General features: G+C 44.1%; 1 protein-coding gene across 4 annotated transcripts in view; it reads left to right on the top strand.

The window, feature by feature from the left end:
• Positions 1-22,490, top strand: part of CLPB (ClpB family mitochondrial disaggregase) — a 142,580-nt gene that overhangs the window by 89,151 nt on the left and 30,939 nt on the right. For all 4 annotated transcript variants that reach the window (XM_077866884.1, XM_077866882.1, XM_077866883.1 and 1 more), the window contains one exon: positions 15,893-15,990. In XM_077866884.1, the coding sequence (XP_077723010.1) occupies positions 15,893-15,990 (98 nt within the window). The remainder of the gene's footprint in view (positions 1-15,892; positions 15,991-22,490) is intronic.

Below are 22,490 nucleotides of genomic sequence, written 5' to 3'. Positions count from 1 at the left end.
TAAATGCCAAGGTGTTGAGCAGTTTTTATTGATTTTAGGAGGGAATCTCTCTATCTCCTGGATCTGAATGCCTGTTTCCATTCCCAAGTTAGGGAAGTTCTCAGCTATGATTTGTTCAAATACACTTTCTAGACCTCTGTCCCTTTTGGCGCCCTCTGGAACCCCAATTAAATGTAGATTTTTCCTTCTGAGGCTGTCATTTATTTCCCTTATCCTATTCTCATGATCTTTTGATTGTTTTTCTCTTTTTTCCTCCGTTTCCTTCCTTGCCTTCAACTTCTGTGTCACTCCCTCGTTCTTCTACCTTGTTAACCCTCGTCGTTAGGACCTCCAGTTTGGATTGCATCTCATTTAATTGATTTTTAATTTCTGCCTGATTAGAACTAAATTCTGCAGTCATGAAGTCTCTTGAGTCCTTTATGCTTTTTTCTAGAGCCACCAGTAGTAGCTTTATAATTGTGCTTCCGAATTGGCTTTCTGACATTGAATTGTAATCCAAATTTTGTAACTCTGGGAGAGAGGACTGTTTCTGATTCTTTCTGAGGTGAGGTTTTCCTTCTAGTCATTTTGCTCAGTGCAGAGTGGCCAAAAACAAGTTGTACTTGATAGAAGCGCAAACTCTTCTCACTGTAGCATTCCAGTTGTTCTCTCTTTAAATCTCAGGCTGAATTCGTAGGTTTTCAGGATGATTTGAAATTTATCTAGGTAACTTGGTGGGGACAGGTGACTCAGGGACCCTACTCTTCCACCATCTTGCCCCACCTCTCTCAGCATAGTTTTAGTTTGATTCTTCTGTTATGAGTGAGCTGAACATCATTTCATATGTTTAAGAGCCATTTTATATCTGCTTTTGTAAATTGTCTATTCATGTCTTTTGCCCATTTTTCTATAGGACTTTTGGTCTTTGTTTTTATATGTTAAGGGTGTTAGCCCTTTATCTGTGATATATATTGCAGATATTTTCTTCCACCTTAGATTGATATGTTTTTAACACTTCCTGTATAATTCTGATATACAACCAGGATTGTGAACTACTGGGATAGTTAAAGCTGTGCCAGTTGGAACTGTTTCTTAAATGAGAGTGCCTACAGAGAAAGGATCATGAACTGAGGACTTAACCTCAGGTGTCACCTGTAACTTGGAACAAAAGAGTGAACAGGAACCTCCATAGGCAGATAAAGTCATGGGTATTATGTATCATGAAAATTAAGGTTGAAAGAATTGCAGGATTGGTCAGCAGCATTGGTTACTATAACCATGAGGAAGAAAAAAGAGTTGTTGGCTGTGATGAGGTCCATACCTCTGTCTTCCAACACTGCTTCATCCCTGTTCATTTAGGCTAAGAGAAGATTCTCCTGATCTCTGTGATTTTGTCTAGCATTATTTGCAGGGACTGGATTATAGGATGCCTTTCCTGACAAATAGAAATTGAAGGATGTAGCCCAACTGCATCATAACTAGAGTGTAATTATTCAGTTAGTAAATATTAAGCTCCTACTGTGTGCCAGCTACTATTCTAGCCACAGTCTCAACAAGGACCTCATTTTAAATATGTGATTCTCTATTACCACATTCTGAAAAGTTTCTTTTCCGAAGTCCATCTTTCTGGTTTGTCATGTAGCCTCAACTGAAATAATCTTGGTGAAGTCCTTAGAATTAATTAGAGAAAAGTCCTCTTGAGGGAAATGGAATCATTAGCACCAGCTGGAAGCTCTGAGTCAAAAATGTTCCTCTTGGTATAGACTGCAAATCTATTCCCTGCCCTCTCCTTCCTCCTAATCTCCCCACTGCCCTTCCACTTTTATTTTTGGTGGCTGTTGCCTGGTGACTGGGGTTGGCCATAAAGGAAGGAGCATAAACTGAGAGAGTCCTTGTTGGCAGTGACTTCTGATTTTAAAAAAAAAAAAAGGCCACAATTTTATGAGGGAGATGAGCAATTCCTTCAGCCTTGATGGGTTGAAAAGCAGACATCAGCAGATGAATGGTTCCTGAGCCCAGGACTGGAGCCTGTAGCATTTAATATCATAAAGATACTCACCCCCACACTCCTGATTCTCTCCCTACTGGGAAGTACAATTAGCAAAAATATTTCACTGGGTTCTGTTTTTGCAAGTGTTCTCAATGCCACCTGTAAAGAAGGCCTCCTGCCTTCCTGAAGGTGTATCTTCCCTGTGTATCTGAGTGTACAGTTGGCCCTTGAACAATGCAGTGGTTAAGGGCTCCATGCAAGTGCAAATCTGCTTGTAACTTTTGACTCTCCCAAAACTTAATTACTAATAGCTTGCTGTTGATCAGAAGAATGACCAATAACATAAACAGTTGATTAACACACATTTCGTATATTATAGGTGTTATATACTGTATTACTGCAATAATATAAGCTAGAGCAAAAATGTCATTTTAAAAATCATAAGGAGGAGAAAACACATTCATAGTACTACTGTACTTATCAAAATAAATCCATGTGTAAGTGACCTGCACATTTCAAACCTGTGTTGTTCAAGGTCAGTTAAACTTCATTTCAGTAAGCCTGGCTCAGCCACCACTTTAATGTACTGATAGCTCTCATCCAAGCAGAAGGCTTTACTTAGCTTTGGGAATAAACATGTGAGTTGCAGCATAAGCCATCTCTTGATAACCCCTCTTCTCTGCTATGGACATTAGGCTGGGATTGGTCAGCAAAAGCTTAAACATCTGGTCAGGTCAGTCCTTTGGGGTAGTTGATGTTTTATGGACAACCCATCAAGATTGATTGGCCTTATAACTGAATTAGCCAGATGTGTGGGCATTGTGTGCCCTCTCCTCAGCCTCCCTTCATTGTTAGACAGAAGCAGACATGCGATTAGCATGTTTGAAGATGATGTGTTTTTAGTGCATGAACAAAAGCTGCTGCCTTCTGCAGAGACTGTGGCTCTGCCCCAGACGTCAGCAGTATAATTATGACTGCTAAATTCAGCCCAGACCCCAGGCTTGGCTGCTTTGGTCTCAGCTGTCATTTGTGGGAGGGGATGAGGGGAATGCAGAAGCCCAGGGACCCAGGCTCTTATTATGTGCACTTTGAACTCTGCTTTATCCAGAGTCATTTCCTCCCATGACAGTTGCTCCCAGCTGCTTTCTGGGCACAGAGCCTGCTATCACCTCTGGGGGTAGTCTGTGCTGGTTTGTGGGTAGAGAGAAGTGAGGCTGGCCTCCTGAGAGCCCACAACTTCCAGGAAACTTGCCCAAAATGAAAATGAGCTGAAGATCCTCATACTTCCAGTGCCTGTGTCACATGCTACCCAGAAACATTATCTCTTCTCTAGAAAACCCCTACCTTAGGTTGCATTGAGCAGAAATCCTTGGCAGGAGCTTTTGCTTTTGCCCTTTTTCCCACCTAACTCTGTATATGAATTCTGTTTGAACATTTATATCCATGCAATTGTAACACTTCTTTTCTAACCAGACTGGCCTACGTATTTGCCTTACAACAAGCCAGGCATTTTCATATCTCCAGTAGCTCTGCTGATGCTTAATATTCTGTAGACATCTCATATTCAATGTATCCAAACCCAACCCCCCTCAGACTCTTCCATAGTCCCTCTTTGGTGACGGGCAGCATCAACTACTGGTCACCAAACAACAAAGTAGTATAAGTAAATCTGATGACTTTATTTACACTTCCCAACAAGCCCTGTCTGAGAATTTTCTCTCAAGTCCATCTTCTCTCCTCTGTCCTCACTACCCTAGTTTAGACTTTATCACTCTCACTTGGCCTACCATAAGAGTCTTCTTGTTGGTCTCCCTACCTCCAGGTTCCTCTTCAAACCAGCCTCTACCCTGCAAACCCTAGCATTCCTCTGTTTGAAAACCTTCAGCAATTCCCCATGCCTGGAAGATAACCCCAGATGTTTAACCTGCCTACAAGTCTTCCTGCAGTGCCCCATGAATCTTTTGCCACCCTATCTCCAAGAGGCCTGGGGATGATGGTTTGCTTCGGGATTAGGGCCAGAGCTTGGTCGGCCTTCCAGGGTCCCCTGCAGCCAGGCTGGTCTGGGGAGACAGGAACTATTACTACCACAGGCCCATTCAAGTTCTACCTCCGTAGCCTAGAATCTTTGCTGCCTCCAAACCTTTACACATCTATTTTCTTTGCCTGGGATGCCCTTTCCCTGCTTCTCTACCTATAGACTCCTATTTAGTCTTTAAGAACCAACTCTATCTCTCTTCTGTATAACTTTCCCTGGCTTGCCCACATAAAGTATATCACTTCTCAGTCTATTCCCCCACAGCAATTTTAGGAGGCTATTTTATTGTTTCAAAGATTACAATCGAAGCTTTAAAAAACAGAGCTTCAACATGTATCTCTTCCTCATACACCCTCTACCCCCTGCCCCATTGTGCTGCCAGGAGTCCTGGCCAAATGTCTGACCTGTGGAAGGCCACCCCAGTCTCCCTTCTGTCTGCTAAAGAGATGGGGGTGGCTGGCTTCCTGTACAATACCCCATCTCTGCAATAGACCCCATCTCTGCAATAAATGATGGTGAGATGCATTGTAAGAAAGAATGCCTATTAATGGTAATTGTTGTAACAATAGCTAGCATTTATTGAGTTCTTTCTGTGTACTGAGTTCTGTACTAAGGCTTTTATCTCTTTTAATAATTAAAATAACTGTGAATTTGATACTCTTATTAACTGTATCTTCCATATCTACAAACAAAGGCACTGTTAAGTAACTTGTACAAGTTCCACCGCTTACTAGTAAGTATAAGTAGCACAGCCATTGTGATATATCTCTGTGTATGCTCTCAGGAGCAGAATTACGAGTCTGTATGCCAGAGCCTTTACAGGGTCTGGCATATGAAATAGGTATTCTGGAATGTTGGTTGATTGAATGAATGAATGAATGAATGAATCCATGTTATTCCCTTTGAACTTGCTTTCAGGCTTAAGAGGGTCTGGCTGAGCGTCTGTAGCTTATGCCAAGAAGTATGGATTTTGTCTCCTCTCCTAATACCCAGCTGTACACAGACATGTTCCCTCCCACTCAGTAACAAACTGCCTAGAACTCTTTCCTGGCTCATATTTACAAGAGAATGTGATAAATTCTGTATTGATCCCTCCTGTTCCACTGTAAATTTTGCAAAAGATGATTAAATAGAGCAATAGAGTCTGCAGGCATTGTGGCTCAATATGTTGTGGAGTGGCGTATCGACCTCCTCCATCCAAAGGCAGCCAGCGCCTATCCCTGCTGCCCCAGACCAGTAATTAAAATCCTGTGAGACTGGGATTTAAAATCCAATCATATCCCTGAATCAAGCCTTCTAGCCTCCCCATGTGACGAGTGCAATAAGGTAACGGCAGGAGCATGTTTATGTCTGTGCTGAAGCAGTCCCCATAGGGTGGGTAAGAAATGGAGAGTTGGGTAGCCCTGCTGGCTAAATCACTTCACCCTGACATCACAGCCACTTGTAAGACAATCTGTAGGTACATAAACAAGTCCCAGCCAAAGACCAGATCTCAGACTCTAAGAGAAAAATATCATGTACAAAAATTCATGAATTGTGTTTCACTGTACACTTCTGTTCCCACAGCCAGTAGTTGGTTTAAGCAAGTGATTTGGCTTGATTAAGCTATGGCCTTTAGTAATCAAATCTGTGTTTGAATTTCCACAGGATCTCTTTGGTTTAATCTAAGCTAAAGCCAGCCTACCCTGTGCTGAGGCCTGTAATCAAGGCACAAGATACTCTTGAAATAAACTTAGCTGTCTTCTCCTAGTAGGACTAGGAGCTCTGTAGAAGCTGAGACAGTGTCGTCTTATTCACCTTTGTATGCCTAACACCTAGCTTGATGCCAGACACATAAAAGGTTCTCAGAAAGTATCTCTGAATGAATAAACACAAATTAACAATTAGTCTTAAAAGAAACCTCCGAAAGGTGAGGCATAAGTAGTAGACCTACCAAATGGTCATCCACTCAGTGTTTAAACACTTCCAGGGCTGGAGAACTCATTTGTTCCTGAGACTGCTCAGAATCTATCTTTGGGTGCTGGTTAGAAATTTCCCTTATTCAACAAAAATCTTCCAAGGGTCTTAATTTTACCATGGGGTTTATGTAGAATGAATCTAATCCCTGTTCTACTGCTGGCCCTTCCAGTACCTAAAGATGCACATATGTTCTTCTGAACTATCTTTTCTCTAACCTGAGCCTCCCGTTCTTTAACTCATTATGCTCATGTGGCTTCCCAACCCTTTCCTATTTTTTTTTGTTTATTTATTTTTTTTAGTAATCTCTACACCTGATGTGAGGCTTGAACTCACAACCTAGAGGTCAAGAGTCACGTGTTGAGCCAGCTAGGCGCCCAACTCTTTCCTATTTTGATCACACTCCCCAGAACCATCTCTACTTTGTCTTTGAAAACCCATGACTTCCCATTTATCGCCATTACTTTTTTTTAAAGATTTTATTTATTTATTTATTCATGAGAGAGACAGAGAGAGAGAGGCAGAGACACAGAGGGAGAAGTAGGTTCCATACAGGGAACCCGATGTGGCACTTGATCCTGGGTCTCCAGGATCACACCCTGGGCTGAAGGCGGCTCTAAACCGCTAAACCGCTGAGCCACCCAGGCTGCCCCTATCTCCATTACTTTTCATCTCATTGTTTCAGCTCTTTTCACTGGGTGTATCTGGCTCTTCCCACCCTAATCTGATGCCTGCAGATTTTATAAACAGACCATCCCTAAGATATCTGTGTTGAGGATAAACATACTAAACAAGACCAAGCCTATTTGCTGCCGCTCAGAACTTCCTTCCAGGTCACCTATGATCTATTAGTCATGCCATTCCCCTTGGATCTGGTTAGTCCACCACTCACCAGTAACCTTCCATGCTATACTAGCACCCAGCCACAATTCTCCATCATGTCCTTAGGTTGTCCTGAGATATCCCTCAAATGTTTGGTGAAGTCCACATTTGCCCTGACTGTACTTGATTGAGCAAACAGATAATCCTGATGAAGAAAGGAAATGAGGTTAGTCTGGCATGACTTGGTTTCTGCGACCCTATCCTCATTGACTGGCAATCATTACCACTTCCGTTTCTAGGCATTCACAGGGCATCCCTTTAGTAATACATCTGATTCTGGAGACGAGATATAATGTGTGTGAAAAGTGTGTGATCAGTTAAGTGCTCTAGGGGATCAAAGGGAAAAGTGGTCCACATAGGCTAGAGTGGTCTGGGAAAGTTTCTGGGCAGGGGAAATGGAGCTGGGCTTTGCAGAATAGAGGGTCTAAGTGGTGGGAAAAGGGGGGTTTGCTACCAAAGAGAATAGTGACAGCTCCATATGTTCCAGTTCTTTCTGGTTAGTTGAAATTGAAAGCTTAGGGGTAGGTTCCAAGACTGACAGGTGGAAAGAGCCTTGGACTGGAAGGCCCGGGTCTAACTCTCAGTCTCCCACTCACAATCTCCATGACCATCTTGGGCTCCAACCTTCCCTTCCCCAGGCTTCTCCAGTCTTTTTTCCCCTTAGTGCTTTCTCAGTGCAACATCTCTGCTCTTCTACTGCTGCTTCTTCTATGCTGTGGTTTCCCATTTCCCGCAGCTACACCCTTGTAGTGGGGGAAAGGGAGTCATCATCCTCATCTCCTTATCTGCCTCCACCACACTGCATCATTACTTTTTGTCTCCCTGTCTGTCTCCCATCAGTCTGGATTCTGCCCAAAGGCAAGAACTGATCTGATTCTACTGTGTCCCCAGCATCAGTGCTCAGTAGGTTTTAATGGAATGGCTGGATCCAGTCATGAGGCAGTAAGTCTCTGTTCCCTGAACTCTAGATATCTCCCTCACTAAAGGCAAAGGATCCCAACCAACTGTGTCCATTGAGGAGTTAGGACTTGTAGATGACCTTCTAGGATGTCATTTATCATTTAATGTGGGTTACTACTCCTCTGGTCCTCATATGGGAAAGCCCTAAATGAGAGGAAAAGGAACCCCATTTTATACCCTTTCTACAAAGCGCTGTCTGTCTGAAACCTACCTGTAAACCCGCCCCCCCCCCCCCCCCCATATTTTGGTTTGGGAGCATCTCAGCACACTAGAAGGAAAGAAGAGAGATGTTTTTTTTCCTGTTTTTAGTCATCAGAACTTTGGAGGGTAGCACTATGTGGTGGAAAACCAGACCTGGCTTCTTTAAAAAACAATAACAAAAAAACTGATTATGTAAAATTGGAAACACATACAAAAGAGAAAATCACATAATAAATCTCTGCTTTAAATTCCAGCTCTACTCTTTGTCTGCTGGGTGACCTTGGGCAAATTATTTCAACTCTCTGAGCCTGTTTTCTCTGAGTCTTTGTATGATGAATAATTCAGACACTGTGTACAAAGGCTTATACCCAAAAAATGTTAGCTTATCTCTTTTCATCCTGCTCTTCTGCCAGACTCTGTTAAATCATCTGGAAAATGGGAAACGATACCTTTTCTGCTTTCTTCAAATTGTTGTTAAGAATGAAATACATGAAAAAAAAAAAAAGAATGAAATACATGGGGACACCTGGGTGGCTCAGCAGTTGGACACCTGCCTTCGGCTCAGGTGATGATCCTGGGATCTCGGATCAAGTTCCACATCAGGCTCCCTGCAAGGAGCCTGCTTCTCCCTCTGCCTGTGTCTCTACCTCTCTCTCTCAGTCTGTGTCTCTCATGAATAAATAAATAAATCTTTAAAATGAAATACATGGAGGGACACCTTGGTGGCTCAGTGGTTGAACTTCTGCCTTCAGCTCAGGTTGTGATCCTGGGGTCCTGGGATTGAGTTCCACATCAGGCTCCCTGTAGGGAGCCTGCTTCTCCTGCCTGTGTGTGTGTGTGTGTGTGGCTGAATGTTAAAAAAAAAAAACAAAAAAAACCTGAAATACATGGAAGGAGTCAGCACAGGGTATGGCATGTAGTGAGTGCTGAGTAAAGGTTGTTGGTTACCAGGGTGGCATATCTAGAGGTGCGCAGGTATGTGTGTGTACATATCTTGAGAATGCTCAGTGGTTTATGGAAATGGCTCAGGACAAGATGTCGTAACTGGGGCTCTTCCTGGTTCCACTCAGCCTCCTACAGCATACTGGACAGGTCTCTTATCTCTCACCTTCAGTCTCAGGGAATAGAGGAGAACTGGTTTGTCTGTGACCTGAGGAGCTACATACATACTAGCTGTGATGACTAAACAGGGATGGGGCCCCCAGGAAAGGGAGGGTGTTGGGAAGACAACAGAAGCCCATGGACAGATGAAGAGCATTGAGAGCAAGAGGGTGGTAAAGGCTTCCCAGAGGGAGGGACCTTAAAGGAAGGGTAGGATCTAGATGGTCAGGGAGATAAGGAATGGGGTTTCAGAGGTGAAGAGTGGCCCAAACAACAGTGTGAAGACAGGGAAGGTGTGTAGCTTCTCTCATGTGATCATTCTGTATTTCTAGGAATGCTTCCTTGGTAGGAAACTCTCAAAACCAGAAAGAATAGATTGCTGCACACTGACAGACATCTCTGATTATGGGGAAAATATTCCTTCTATTCAACAAAAAACTTCTAATTGGAGATAGTAAACAGACTGTTGAAATAGTGAAATAGATGAAGGTGGTAAAGGAGCTATCAGTAAAAATAGAAGGAAGAGTGAATATGGACATTATTACAGAGAACATTGTATGGTCTTTTTTTTCCCCCATTTTCAAGCTTTTAATTTTACTCAGTCCAGACAAAACCTCTAGAGGTTGGCAAGGACAGCAATCAGTTACCACCAGAGAAGTGAAGCAGGTGTCCTGGATCACACTACCAGGAAATGGTAACTCCCACTCCTGCAAGCTCCCCCACCCAGTGCTCTTTTTTCTTTTTTCTTTTTTTTAAGATTTTATTTATTTATTCATGAGAGAGAGACAGAGACATAGGCAGAGGGAGAAGCAGGCTTCCTGCAGTGAGCCCAATGTGGGACTTGATCCCAGGACCCCAGGATCACAACCTGAGCCAAAGGCAGACACTCAACCATTGAGCCACCCAGGTGTCCCCTCAGTGTTCTTTTAGAGGGCTGGGAGCCACCTACATGTAGGGGAAGGGATGAGTCATGGAAAGTCAGTGGTGGTAGACCTAGATCACTAGAAGGCCAGTATAGCTAAAAGAACTGCAAGGGGCAGTGGGGAGTATATGAGCATGTCAATATTATTGATAATACAGCTTAACACATTTGTATAGGGCAGTTACTGTTGTGTTTTTTAAAGCCCTCTTAAACTAGCATTATCTTCTTTGATATTCACAGAGGTAAGTAGAGGGCCAGATTGGGTAGTGAGAAGGGAAGAGGGAGTAACAGGCCTCCCCTTCCACCCTAATTTCAGCCCTCTCCCAGGGAAGGGCAAGTGAGCCAGTCTATCCAACCACTTCCTCCCCACTTCCTGCCCAGAGCCAAGAGGGTGTTGGGGCCTAACTTGATCTAATTTTTCAGAGAGGTGTCTGGGACCAGAAAAGAGACTAGGAGCTTTGGCCTACAGGACCAGGGACATGATCACACACTTGCTGTCAGAGGGCTCTTCTGAAGCAGGAAGAGCAGCCATGTTTTGTGTGGCCTCAGAAGACAGTCCCCAGAAAGAAGTCCGTTCATTTGATATATATTATTGAAACCTGTTCTCTGCCAGGCCCTGTGCTGGGTAGCAAGGATATAGCAGTGAATTAGACATGGTCCCCGACTTCTAAGAGCTCTCAGTCTTGGATGCAGACAGACAGTTTTCATGTGGGATGATCAGAAAGGTAGGAGCAGAAGGGCCTGTGGGTGCACAAACGATGGTACCAAACCTGGGACGGGAGAGAAACCTTCTTGGAGAAGCTTGGACTAGGTCTTTGACGATGAACAAGTGTTTGCAGGAAGACCAGGGTGGGAGTGGGGTTGGGGGGAGAGGCTGGACCTCATATGAAACCAAGTTCTACCCTCGGTTTAGTGGGGTGGGGGTGGGGGAACCTCTTGGAGAGCCATGAGCTTAGGGCTAGGTTCTGGGCACATTCAGAGGGACAAGGGTGACCACCTGTTTTTGATGTAGTAGAGGGGAGTCTCTTCTTAGGGAATTGGAAGAGCTCACCATTAAGGTGTTTTTCCACTCAGAAAATCTATGACTGTGTCAAACCAAAGGCAGGCACTATGCCAGAGAAGAGCAGTGGGTTCCCTAGGTCCTAGCAGACCAGCCTCCTGTCCTACCAACACCACTTCCACTGCTTTAGATGATGAGACCCACGCCAGCCACTGGTACCAGCCAGAACCAGCCCATAGCACGCCCCCCCCCACACACACACACCTTACTTTCCTGACCCAAGCCCTATTGACAGATCCCCCAGAATCTGAAGGAATTCAAGACAAATGGTTAAGAGGATGGAGTTAATAAAATTTGAAAAATTGAGGCCTGTCACTCCACTAAACTTTTTTCAATACCACTGACAGAAACATATTTCCCCAATGAGTGACCTTCCACAGCTGTAGCGGGCAGGCACAGCCGCAGCAGTGCTGCCAGGAAGCCAGTCTGCTATTTATCAAATATTATAAGCTGGGACACACTAATCTGGAGCATGGAGAGGAGAGGAGGGGTCCTGCACTATACTGCCTGGGGTGCTCCAGGTGTTGGCCCCAGCCCCAGACAGCCAGTGGGAGGTGACGGATGGCCTGCGATTAGCACTCCCCACCTCCATTCGGCCCTGTCACTTGCTCCCAGAGGCCTGACCCTCTAGAACAGCTGCTCGGCCCGAAGGGGCCCAGAGGGGCCCTGGGTGGGAGACAAGGGGAGGTCAGGCCAGGGCACGGGCCATCCTGATGCCCCTGGAGAGGGCAGGGGGGTGAGACCCAGTGTGGTTATTTATTGGAGTATAATGGTTTGTGGCCGTTGGTCGTGGAGGTGAAATCGATCAGTTGTAGAAGTCAGGTTCTATCAATTATTACAGCAATTAGTCAAGTCAGCATCAGAGCAAGGGTGTGTGTTGCGGGGGGGTGGGGGCTGGAGGACTGATATTAGATGGACATTTCCCATGGTGCCCCCACCTCAGCCTTCCTAAAGTGAGAGCAGAAGTGCTGCCCCGAGGCTCCAGAACCTTGGGGAAACCAGCTGGCTTCCCCCCTCAGGAGTGGCTGGGGTGGGGACTGACTAAGAGCTTCCTGAGCTAGAGGTGGGCCGGGACACCGCTAAAAAGCATCCCTATGCTGGCTGGCACAGGTGCACAGATGTCTTACCTGTCCCCATCCCATCCTTTATGAGAAGTGACACGACTCCTACTAGAAATTACTCAGTGGCCAATGTTTATGGCACACATTTTTCATTCTGTAAGCAAATATAGATCACTGACAGCACTTGTTTGACGCAGCTAATCTCACCCTTGGTTCTTTCTCCCACTATCTTCCTCTCTGACCTTCCCTCCTCTCTGCCTTCCCCTTCTCTTCCATTTCTCTTTTCCTTGTTGCTCCTCTTTACCTTCTATAGATCTCTCCTTATAGATCCACCTTTTATTCCAATTCATATCTAGCAACAGAGTTCGTTCCCCTTGAGGCTGCCTAAGAAAGGCCTTTGCACTGCTGAACTGTAGCTCTTTTTCAACCCTAGCCACTATCTAGGAACTTGGGGGGAGGGGAGGGTGCCATCTGCCACTGGCCGCAGCCCTTGTAAGCCCCTCACTGTTGAGCACCAACAGTGAGGGCTGGTAAGGCCAGACCAGTGAACAAGCCCCTTAGCACTCCGCTCCTTCCTGCACCCCACAGTACTGTCTGTTCCTCCTTCCGCACAGTGACACATTTGGCCTGAGTTGTAGTTGTTTGATCAACTCATCCCCATTAGCTTCTGGAAAGCTGGAATTGTGCCTTGACACCAACCCTAGGTAATACCAGATCTTAAAGACAGGAAGTGGAGTCTGCACAAAACATCGTCATAGGGGTGTGAGGAAAACCTGAAAAAATGGTTATAAAACCATTTTTATAACCTGAGTTTTATTTTTATAAAACTCAAAGCAAAGAGTAGCCAAGGTATCAGTTGCTACAGAGTGGTCAAGAAATAAAAATAGAAGACTATTCCTTGGCTTTGCCAGTCTCCCATCATCCTGCATACAGAGCCCTGCAGATACAAAACATCCAGTCACTGCCAATAGAATTGAAAAAATGAGGTTGCAACGGAGCCTTTAAGGACTTGCCTACTAGTTAGGAAGAGCACAGACACCCTCCTTACCAGGGAGGTGGCACTTTATCCTGTAAGTGGTGAAAAGCCCGGGAAGGAAATTTCAGCAGGGGTATATCATGGCTGCCATGTGGAAGTGTGGAGAATTGGAGTTGAGAAAATCTAACGAAGGGTTTGACTCCTGGTCCAAGCAGATAATTAGCTTTGTGACCTTGGGCTAGTTATTTCATTTTCCTGGGCCCCAGTTTTCATGTCTGTAGCATGGGGATTTTAATTCCTACCTCTTAACAGTGGTTGCAAGGATTAAGTGATACAGTGTACATGAAGAACAGAGCACAGTGTCTGGCACATAGCCAGTGCTCAGTAAATACTAGCAGCCGCTTTTATCACCACTCCTAGATTTATAGCCAAGAGACTTGAAAACACATCTATGCAAAGACTTGTACACACACATTCATAGCAGCATTATTCACAGTAGCCAAAGGGAGAAATAACCCAAATGTCCATCCACTGAGGAATGGCTAAACAAAATGTGGCCTGTCCACAGAATGGAGCTTTATTCATCCATGAAAAGAACTGCTGCTTTCCTGCTTTCATGTGGCAGCATGAATGACACCTACTACAACATCGATGAACCTTGAGAACATGCTAAATGAAAGCAGACAGACAGGAAAGACCATACATTGTATGTTTCCATTTACATGAAATGTCAGGTATAGGCAATCTATAGGAACAGAAAGTAGACTAATGGTTGTTGGGGTTGGGGGGATGGGGGGTGTCTGTGATAATGGTTATGGGATTTCTTTTTGAGATTATGAAAATGATCTCGAATCAGTGGTGACAGTTGTACAACCCTGTAAGTATATTTAAAATCACTGAATTGGACACCTGGGTGGCTCAGTCAGTTGAGCATCTGCATCCTGGGACCAAGTGCCGCATTGGGCTCCCTGCTCAACCAGGACTCTGCTTCTCCCTCTGCCTCTCCCCACTGCTTATATGCACTTTCTCTCTCTCTCTCTCTCTCTCTCTCTCTCAAATTAATAAATAAAATCTTAAAAAAACAAAACCACTGAATAATACACTTTACAATTTTTGAATTTTATGGTATGTGAATTATATATCAATAAAAAAAGAATATAAATATTTCAAATTCCTATTAGAAAATAGGATCATGTATAATTTTTCTCACTGATATTAAGTGTCCTTGGTCTGGATCATACTTCTTACTCTCTGTCCCACTCCCTCCTCCTCCCACACCTATTCCTCTGCAGCCCAGGCAGACAGCCACATTTAAATGCTTAATAAATCCTTACAATTGTTGATAAATTTATAGACCTTTAAGTAGCCAAGAGCTTCAGTAGGAATAGTTTTATATCATGGAACAAATGTTTCCACAGCCTAGGATTGAGAAATGCTGACTTTTATAGTCCAGCATCAAACAGTAGCCAGCCATCCACCTTGAGCCAGGCCCCATGCTGTGTGCATTTGCCTGCAAATTTAGTGTTCGCAGCCAGCCCACTATACTTTTATGGCAGGGACTGAGTCTTAACCCTTCTTTACTTCTAGACAGTACTTCTTTAGCAAGAAAGAAGGTCTAGGAATATTCTGTTTAATATGTAATTCTTGAGCATGAACTGTGTTCAAGGCACAGCTTTCTTATGTTTCAATCTCCCTGCTTTGAGAGAAGTGCCTTGGGGACCAGGCCGGACCTGATTCCTCTGTGTCTCAAGCCCTACAAATTCAAGGTTTGCCAAATTGAATGGACAGTTTTTGAAGAGGACAATGAGATGTTCAGACCTGGGCTTCGGGAAGGAGATTCTGACAATGTGGAGATCAGAGGAGCCTTTCCTCCATATCTGCCAAGACATTGCACCAAGTAGACACTTTATACAGGCTTGTGAGCTGCCAGAACTTAAAAAGAAGGTAGATGTATGGCCTGGCAAGCCCCTTCCTTTTATCATATTTCAAGTTCTTTGTTCTCAAATCACAGGTATTAATGATTGGAAGAAACACCTGCCCACATGCTCACACTTAACAACAGGTATCATTGGTAAGGGCATCAGACCTTGGGGCTGCCAAAGCCAGGCTCCTGGTGATGCTCACTCCCTTCCAGAGCACTCAGCTAACTCTGAAAGCAGGAAATACCAGAGATAAGAGAGCATTAAAGGAGAGACAGAGGACCAGAGAGCAGAAAAAAGGGGGCTGTTTTACCTTTTTTTTTTTTTTTGGATATTCTGTGTTTTAGAAAGGAACTCTTTTATGTGATTTTATAAATGAATATTCACCTCTATGCAAGTAAGCTTGATAATATAGGCATTTTAATAACTAATGCTTTGGTGGTAGGATATATTAATCTATGTATTCGGTATTTTATTTGGTATTTGTTAGCATGTTCAGCTGTGTGTATTTGTTATATGTGTGTGTACTCATGTCTGTATAACACACCTGTGTGTATATAACATAACTTTGTGTATGTAGTAGTGTGGGTAGTACGTATTTGCACATGTGTATGTGTAAGTGTAGGAACCCCAATACCCTGACCTCTGTGTCAGAAAGAACTAAGGACTGCCCTCTCAGAGTAGCTTAACATGTTTTTCACACCATTCTGCAATCTCTTAGGGTTTTGTTGCTCCCTCTTTCCATGGGAATGCCTTGCTCTGAAATCAGGGCCCAGGTCACTTCTGAGGGAAGGCTGAGGCCACATTGATGACCACTGATAGAGCCTTTGACTACTTCTCTTCCTGCCAGGAGCCAACCCCCTGCAGAGGAATGAAATGGGACACACACCCTTGGATTATGCCCGAGAAGGGGAGGTGATGAAGCTTCTGAGGACTTCTGAGGCAAAGGTAAGTCTCATAGAAAGGAGAAGGCCTATGGGTACTCCATGCTGCATTTAATCTTTCACTCATCAAATTATGTCTGATGCCACTTCTCCTTAGGTGATTATTGTCTGTTTAAATACAAATCCAGCCCCCAGCCTCATCAAGAATAGGAAGCTGCCCCTATCATGACCAGGCAGAGGCCTGAGACACTTCTGACTTCTGAGGACTTGTCTTCAAATTCAGTTTTTGAGGTGGTGGGCCTTCTAGTTTCTTTTCATAGGTCCAGGGATAGACAAAATCTTTAGCCCAAGTAATGTTACCCTGGGCCTCACATATTCTGTAACCTTAGCAAGCAATCTTTTCCCATCATCACTCCTTCTAAAACCATTCCCTGATCCATCTCCTCCACACATACTCCAGAGAGCATGGTACAGCTTGAGCCAAAAAAATCTCCATCTTAATTTGATCTTCTCAACCAAACTTTTGAACTCCCTAAAAGCAAGCTACCTTCTGCTCTTCCCAGCTACTGAGCTATCACTCAGGAACTAGTTGGCAGAATCCAAGAACTAGAATCACAAATCTCAGAGCTACCAGGGACTTCAGCAATCATCAAGTACAATAGTGGGAAATCTTACCAAAGTCTGAACATCTAAGAAGAAAACAAAGCTATTGTGGTTGAAGGAGAGGTGGACCAGAGCTACACCCACCTAGCCTAGCCCTTCTCTCCTGGGCAGCCTCTGTGGAGGCTCTTCTGTGAGGCACATGTTTTAAATATCTGAAGCCTAAATCAGTGGACTCTTACCCTAAGAGATTGTAGAATGGTATGAAAAACATGTCAAGCTACTCTGAGAAGACAATCCTTAGTTCTCTTTGACACAGGGGTGAGGGTATCAGGGTTCCTGCACATAGATGTACACATGTGCAGATATGTACTACCCACACTACATAACACAAAGTTGTGTTATATACACACCGATGTGTTATACAGACATAAATACACACAGATACAACAAAAACACACAGCTGAACATGCCAACAAAAAGCCCAGGGATATGACATGGCTTGCCTTTGGTCCCAAAGTGCATTAGTGTCAAAACCGAAACTAATAGATTTGAATACAAGGTCACGTAGTAGGTTTGGTGTTAGGACTAGAACTGAAAGACTTGGTTTCTTTTCTTAAGATTTTTTTTTTTTTAATTCATGAGCAACACAGAGAGAGAGAGGCAGAAACATAGGCAGAGAGAGAAGCACCTGATGTCCTCAGTCGCAGGACCCCAGGATCACAACATGAGCCAAAGGCAGACGCTCAACCACTGAGCCACCCAGGTGCCCCTGACTTAGTTTCTATTTTTGTTTGTTTGTTTTTCTTCATATGGTGAAAAAATTTAGATTTAGCCAGCTAGCCTCAGTTTAGATGATCCCTGTTTTGTTGGCAACATCCAAAGCATCAGACTCAGGAGCCAGTCGAACATATGCCTTCTTCTCTCCACTGGGCCTGATCAGGATGTTGACCTTGGCCACATCATTGTCATAGAGCTTCTTCACAGCCTGTTTGATTTGGCACTTATTGGGCTTGACACCCACAATGAACACAAGTGTGTCGTTGTCTTCTATTTTCTTCATGGCTGACTCAGTAGTCAGGGGGAAGTTGATGATGACATAATGGTCAAGCCTGTTTCTCCTGAGGATACTCTTTGGAGGATATTTGGGCTGCCTTTGGAGATACAATGTTGTGGGCTGTCAGAATGTAAGTGACATGCAGATCTTAAAGGCGTCCATGGATGCCTTTAAGCACCACTCTCTTGGCCTTAAAAGCCTTTGCTTTGGCTTTGGCTTTGGCTTTGGCTTTGGCTTTGGCTTTGGCTTTGGGAGGAGCAGGGGCTTCTTTCACCTTCAATGCCATCTACGTGAAAAGATAGAAGACTTAGTTTCTGATTCTCAGTCTTATGCTCTTTCCTTCATCATGGAGTCTCTTTTGGCACGTTGGCTGAAATCCTTTGAGATGATTCAGTGCGACAGGTCCCACCTAGTGGCAAATATTCTGTCTTGAATAAGAGCACTTAGGTCACTGGACTGAGACAGACAAGACATGATTTGTGGTCCCAGCTCCACCACTCACTGACTAGGTGATGTAGGCCTAGCATTTCCCTTCACTGAAGCTCAGGTTACCTCTGTGAAATGAAGACATTGCACAATATGGTTTCTAAGGTTCCATTCAGTATACAATCATCTATGTTGTAACAACGCAGAATTTTGATGGTGTAAAATGGTAAAGATTTCCTTTTGGCCTCATGAAGCCTGTCCATCATGTGTCAGTGATAGAGCCTCTGTTCATTATAGGCCCTCAGAGACCAGACTGGCATTGCAGCCACCTTCTGGGATGTTGCAGGTTGCTGGCCAGAGGGAAAAGAATGCTCTGGAGGGTCTTGCATCTGTAGTTAAATGCTCATTTAGAAGAAGACCCTTTACTTCCAATCACACTGGACAGAACTAATCCTTGTTCACACCCAGTCACAAGAGGCCAAGAAGAATAATCTTGTCATGTGCCCAGAAGGGGGAGAACTAGAAATATCTGGCAACCAGCATTAACCATATACTTTGTTTCCCTGGGATCCTTAGTAACTGTCTTGCAGTGGTTTCCTCCAGAGAAGAGGGGGTAGAAAGGGAGATGGGATTTCACAGCACATCCTGAGTGCTTGGGACAGCAAGAGTGAAAGTTCCTAGAGAGCAAGCACTTCTCTCCTCTCTGTTCAGATTTTCCACCCCTAGGAGCAGCCCTAGAGGTCAAATCAGTTTCCTCAGATGTCTTAAGGAAATCCCTGAACATGTTTCACTAACCTCCAGGACTGCACTCCTATCATTCCATGAGAGTACACCCTGGACTTGGCCAGGAGAACCCATGGTGTGTCAGGTGGTATGACATAAGGCAGACCTCTTAGTGCCAGCATAGGTGGAGGGGTTAGGGCTGCTGAGGAACACTTAACAAAATTTTGCTGCCTAAGAAGTGGCTTAACGTTGGCCATGTTAGTACAAGGCTAGGGCCCGAGTGAATAAATGGTGGTTGCATCCCTCTATTCCAGTCAGACCCTTCTGGACCACAGAGGGCGGTTGCAGATATTATCATCAAAGTAGACACAGAGCTCTCAGAATCTGTGCAGAGTAGGGCAGCTAAGGGGGCAAGAGAAAATGTGCCATAGAAAAAGCCAAAGGCAGTAGGAACTTCTGGCCCAGAGAGGAGAGACCACACATAGGTACAGGAATGGCTGTGAGGGGGAGGAGATTCAGAGGCCAAGCTGGGACAGAGCCAGGCTTGGTGGTACCTGTAGGGAAGGGGCTCCCTAACAAAGCTGTCACATAGTATAAGGAGCTGCCTTTAGAGGCCAGTAGACCACTTAGAGACAGCCCGGGGTTCTGTCACCTTTCCATGGAGAAGATTATTTCTCTCTTGTCACCTCTCTGCACTTGATCCTTTCATCTGGTCTGGAATGTCCCAGCTGTGCATTAAGTATCTCCACCTGATTGCTCTGCTGTCCCGTCACCCCTCAGTTCTCCTTGGATATCTGTAGCATTGTCTTTCTCCCAGTTGCCCAGCATCTACTTGTCACCCACTCTTTCTGCTCTGCTTTTTTCCTCTAAGCTGAAAAACACAAAACAAAACTACCCCTTCAAACTCGTGAGGCAGAGTTTCATAGGAAGAACACTGCTTTAGATCTGGTCTGTCCTTCTTGACAGTAAGTAAGCAGCAGCTGCTGCTGAGTTCATGCCCTACATCTGTAACCTGACTCAGGCCTGGAGAGTGCTAAGGCTCCAGCCTGAGACCTCATCTCCTGGCTCTTTGTCTAGACATGGGTGACTGCAGCTCTGATCTTACCTTGCTTGCTCCCCTTCTATCTGTCCAGCATCCCCCTGCTACCCAGCTACCTTCACCTACCACCCTGTAGTCAAATATGGGCTCATTATGGAAAATGTATCAGTATAAAATTCCTGTGTCTCATCATAGAATATCTGGAAAGTAAACTGAAGAAATTTAAATAATTCAGTACATTTTATGAATAACATCTGTGTGCCATGGTCTAGGCTAGGTAAGAAGACAAGTGGATGAAACACTCAGGGAGCTTACTGTCTGATGAGGAGACAGGCAAGTGAAGCCTAACATCACTGAGTCATAGTCTCAAGGAAGCCCAGAAGCTCTGGAAATCCAGAGGTGACTTCAGATCCTGCCTGGGAAGATCAAGGCAGGCTCACTGGAGAACATGTCAGTTGGGCTGCTGGAGTGACTGGGTGATGGGCACTGAGGGGGGCACTTGACGGCATGAGCACTGGGTGTTACACTATATGTTGGCAAATTGAACTCCAATAAATATACACACACAAAAAAAAGAATCTCAAAAACATTCTTGCCCTACTATCTATACATAATCACTATTAATATTTTTATTTATTTATAATAATAGTAGGTGTCTTTTATTGAGTACATCTAGGTACTATGCCAGGTATCTGTTTTTTTCTAATCTTATAACAAATCCTTGAAGCAGCTCTTATTACCCCCATTTTACAGATGGAAAAACTGAAGCTGAAGGAAAGAAAGCAAATGACTTACAGAAAATCAAGTTGTTATAAGTAACTATTGGGATATGAATGAGAGGATTTCCTTCTATAATATAATATTTGTCTTTTCTGGAATTTATCTATCTATATATAGATGTCCTCTTTTTTTAACCCGATTGATTTCACACTGGCAGCCATTTTTTATTTTGACAACCCAAGAATTTATTAAAAATGTGACCTCTTACAGATTGGAAGTGTGGATTCTCCAGCACAGACCCCCAATCCTATTAGATGCTGACCTGTCAGACATTTATATTTCCTAGTTCCATATTTGGAATCTGGATTTTTACTTTTTTTTTTTTTTTTTTTATTAGTAATCTCTACACCCAGTGTTGGGCTTGAACTCATGACCCTGAGGTCAAGAGTCCCATGCTTTTCCAACTGAGCCAGCCAGGTGCCCCAGTTAATATTATTTCTTGATTGTTTTCCCATTTTCAAGTCATCCATAAGCCTAATTTTTAATTTCTTTTTTTAAAAACGATTTTGTTTATTCACAAGAGACACAGAGAGAAAGGCAGAGACACAGGCAGAGAGAGGAGAAGCAGGCTCCATGCATGGAGCCCAATGTGGGACTCGATCCCAGGACTCCAGGATCACTCCCTGAGCTGAAGGCAGACGCTCAACCACTGAGCCACCTAGACATCCCCTAATTCTTAATTTCATCCTGCCTTTTAAAACTTGTTACTTGTCTAAAAATCTCTGTCACCTTAACTAGCCTAAATGATTTTCTCCTTACTGCCAGTTTGCTCAGTTTCTCAGTATTCTCTGTGCAGAAGGGTCTCTAGGTCCTTGGGAAGATTCAGAGGTAGGTGAAGCCCAGCCCCTGTCCTCTGAGTTGGCCATATAGAAGAGGAGGATGGGAGAGAAGCAGGCACTCTTAGCTTTGATAGCCACAAACTGATTTGTACATTAGGAGGGGTCTGCAGAGAGTTTGTGGGGCTCCAAGAAAGCATGGATCACCTTCAGACAGAGTGAGCAGGGCAGGCTTCATAGAGAAAGTAGCTTGTGATCTCAATTTGAAGGATTTCAATACATGGAGAGTTTAATACTTAAAGCTTAGACCATTTCATGTTTTAACTAAGAGATGAAGGAGAGAGGTAGAAATATATCTCTGTGCACATGATGGCAGATAAAACAAAAATATGGGGAGCTATTCCATGATGAATATTCAGCTGAGGGGGACGTGCTGGTGCCAGCCTGCATCTCTACTGCCGGAGCCTCATTCCACCGAGACTCACGAGGAATTTATTGCTCATTTTAATCACACCCAGAGAATGAATTGGCAGGAATATTAGGCAGATAGGCCTATCATATATATTTTATTTGCATATCCCAGTGACAGAATCACAAGCACATTTCCTATATCTATATTTTTTCATTTGCTTCAGGGGTAGCTGGGGATGCAATGCTCCCCTGGGCCTGCATTCTGGGCTGCAAGCCTGGGTGCTCCCATCAGAGCCGAGGAAAGCCCTCTAGGAGAGCAGGGGTGAGGTACACAGGAGGGTAAGAGGCTTCACTTACTCCTGTCTTAGAACAAAGTGATACTCCTTCCCCATCTTGCCCAGCCTTCTCCCTGCTGCGTCTCATTTCAAGTGCCAACATGTTGCATGCCTAGCCCTGTGCTTGGCCCTACACCCTATATGGAGGACAGTACCATCTGACCTTCACTGCAGGTTTACTGTGAGCCAGACACAGAGCTTTATGGGGACAAACTTTTGCTTTCTCTTTTGTTTTTAACTTTATAAAAATTTATTGAAATGCACTTCATAAGGTACACATATCGTAAGTATATAGCTCACTGTATCTTCACAAACTAAACACATCTGATCAAGAAACAGACCATTACACTCAGAAACCCATTTTATACTTCCAGTCACTACTCATCCCCCAAAGGTAAGGATTATCCTGATTTATTT

Source organism: Canis aureus, chromosome 23, assembly GCF_053574225.1.
Source record: "Canis aureus isolate CA01 chromosome 23, VMU_Caureus_v.1.0, whole genome shotgun sequence".
Lineage (NCBI taxonomy): Eukaryota > Metazoa > Chordata > Mammalia > Carnivora > Canidae > Canis > Canis aureus.
The sequence above is the reverse complement of the archived record's forward strand: the minus strand, read 5'-3'. Positions and strand labels throughout refer to the sequence as shown.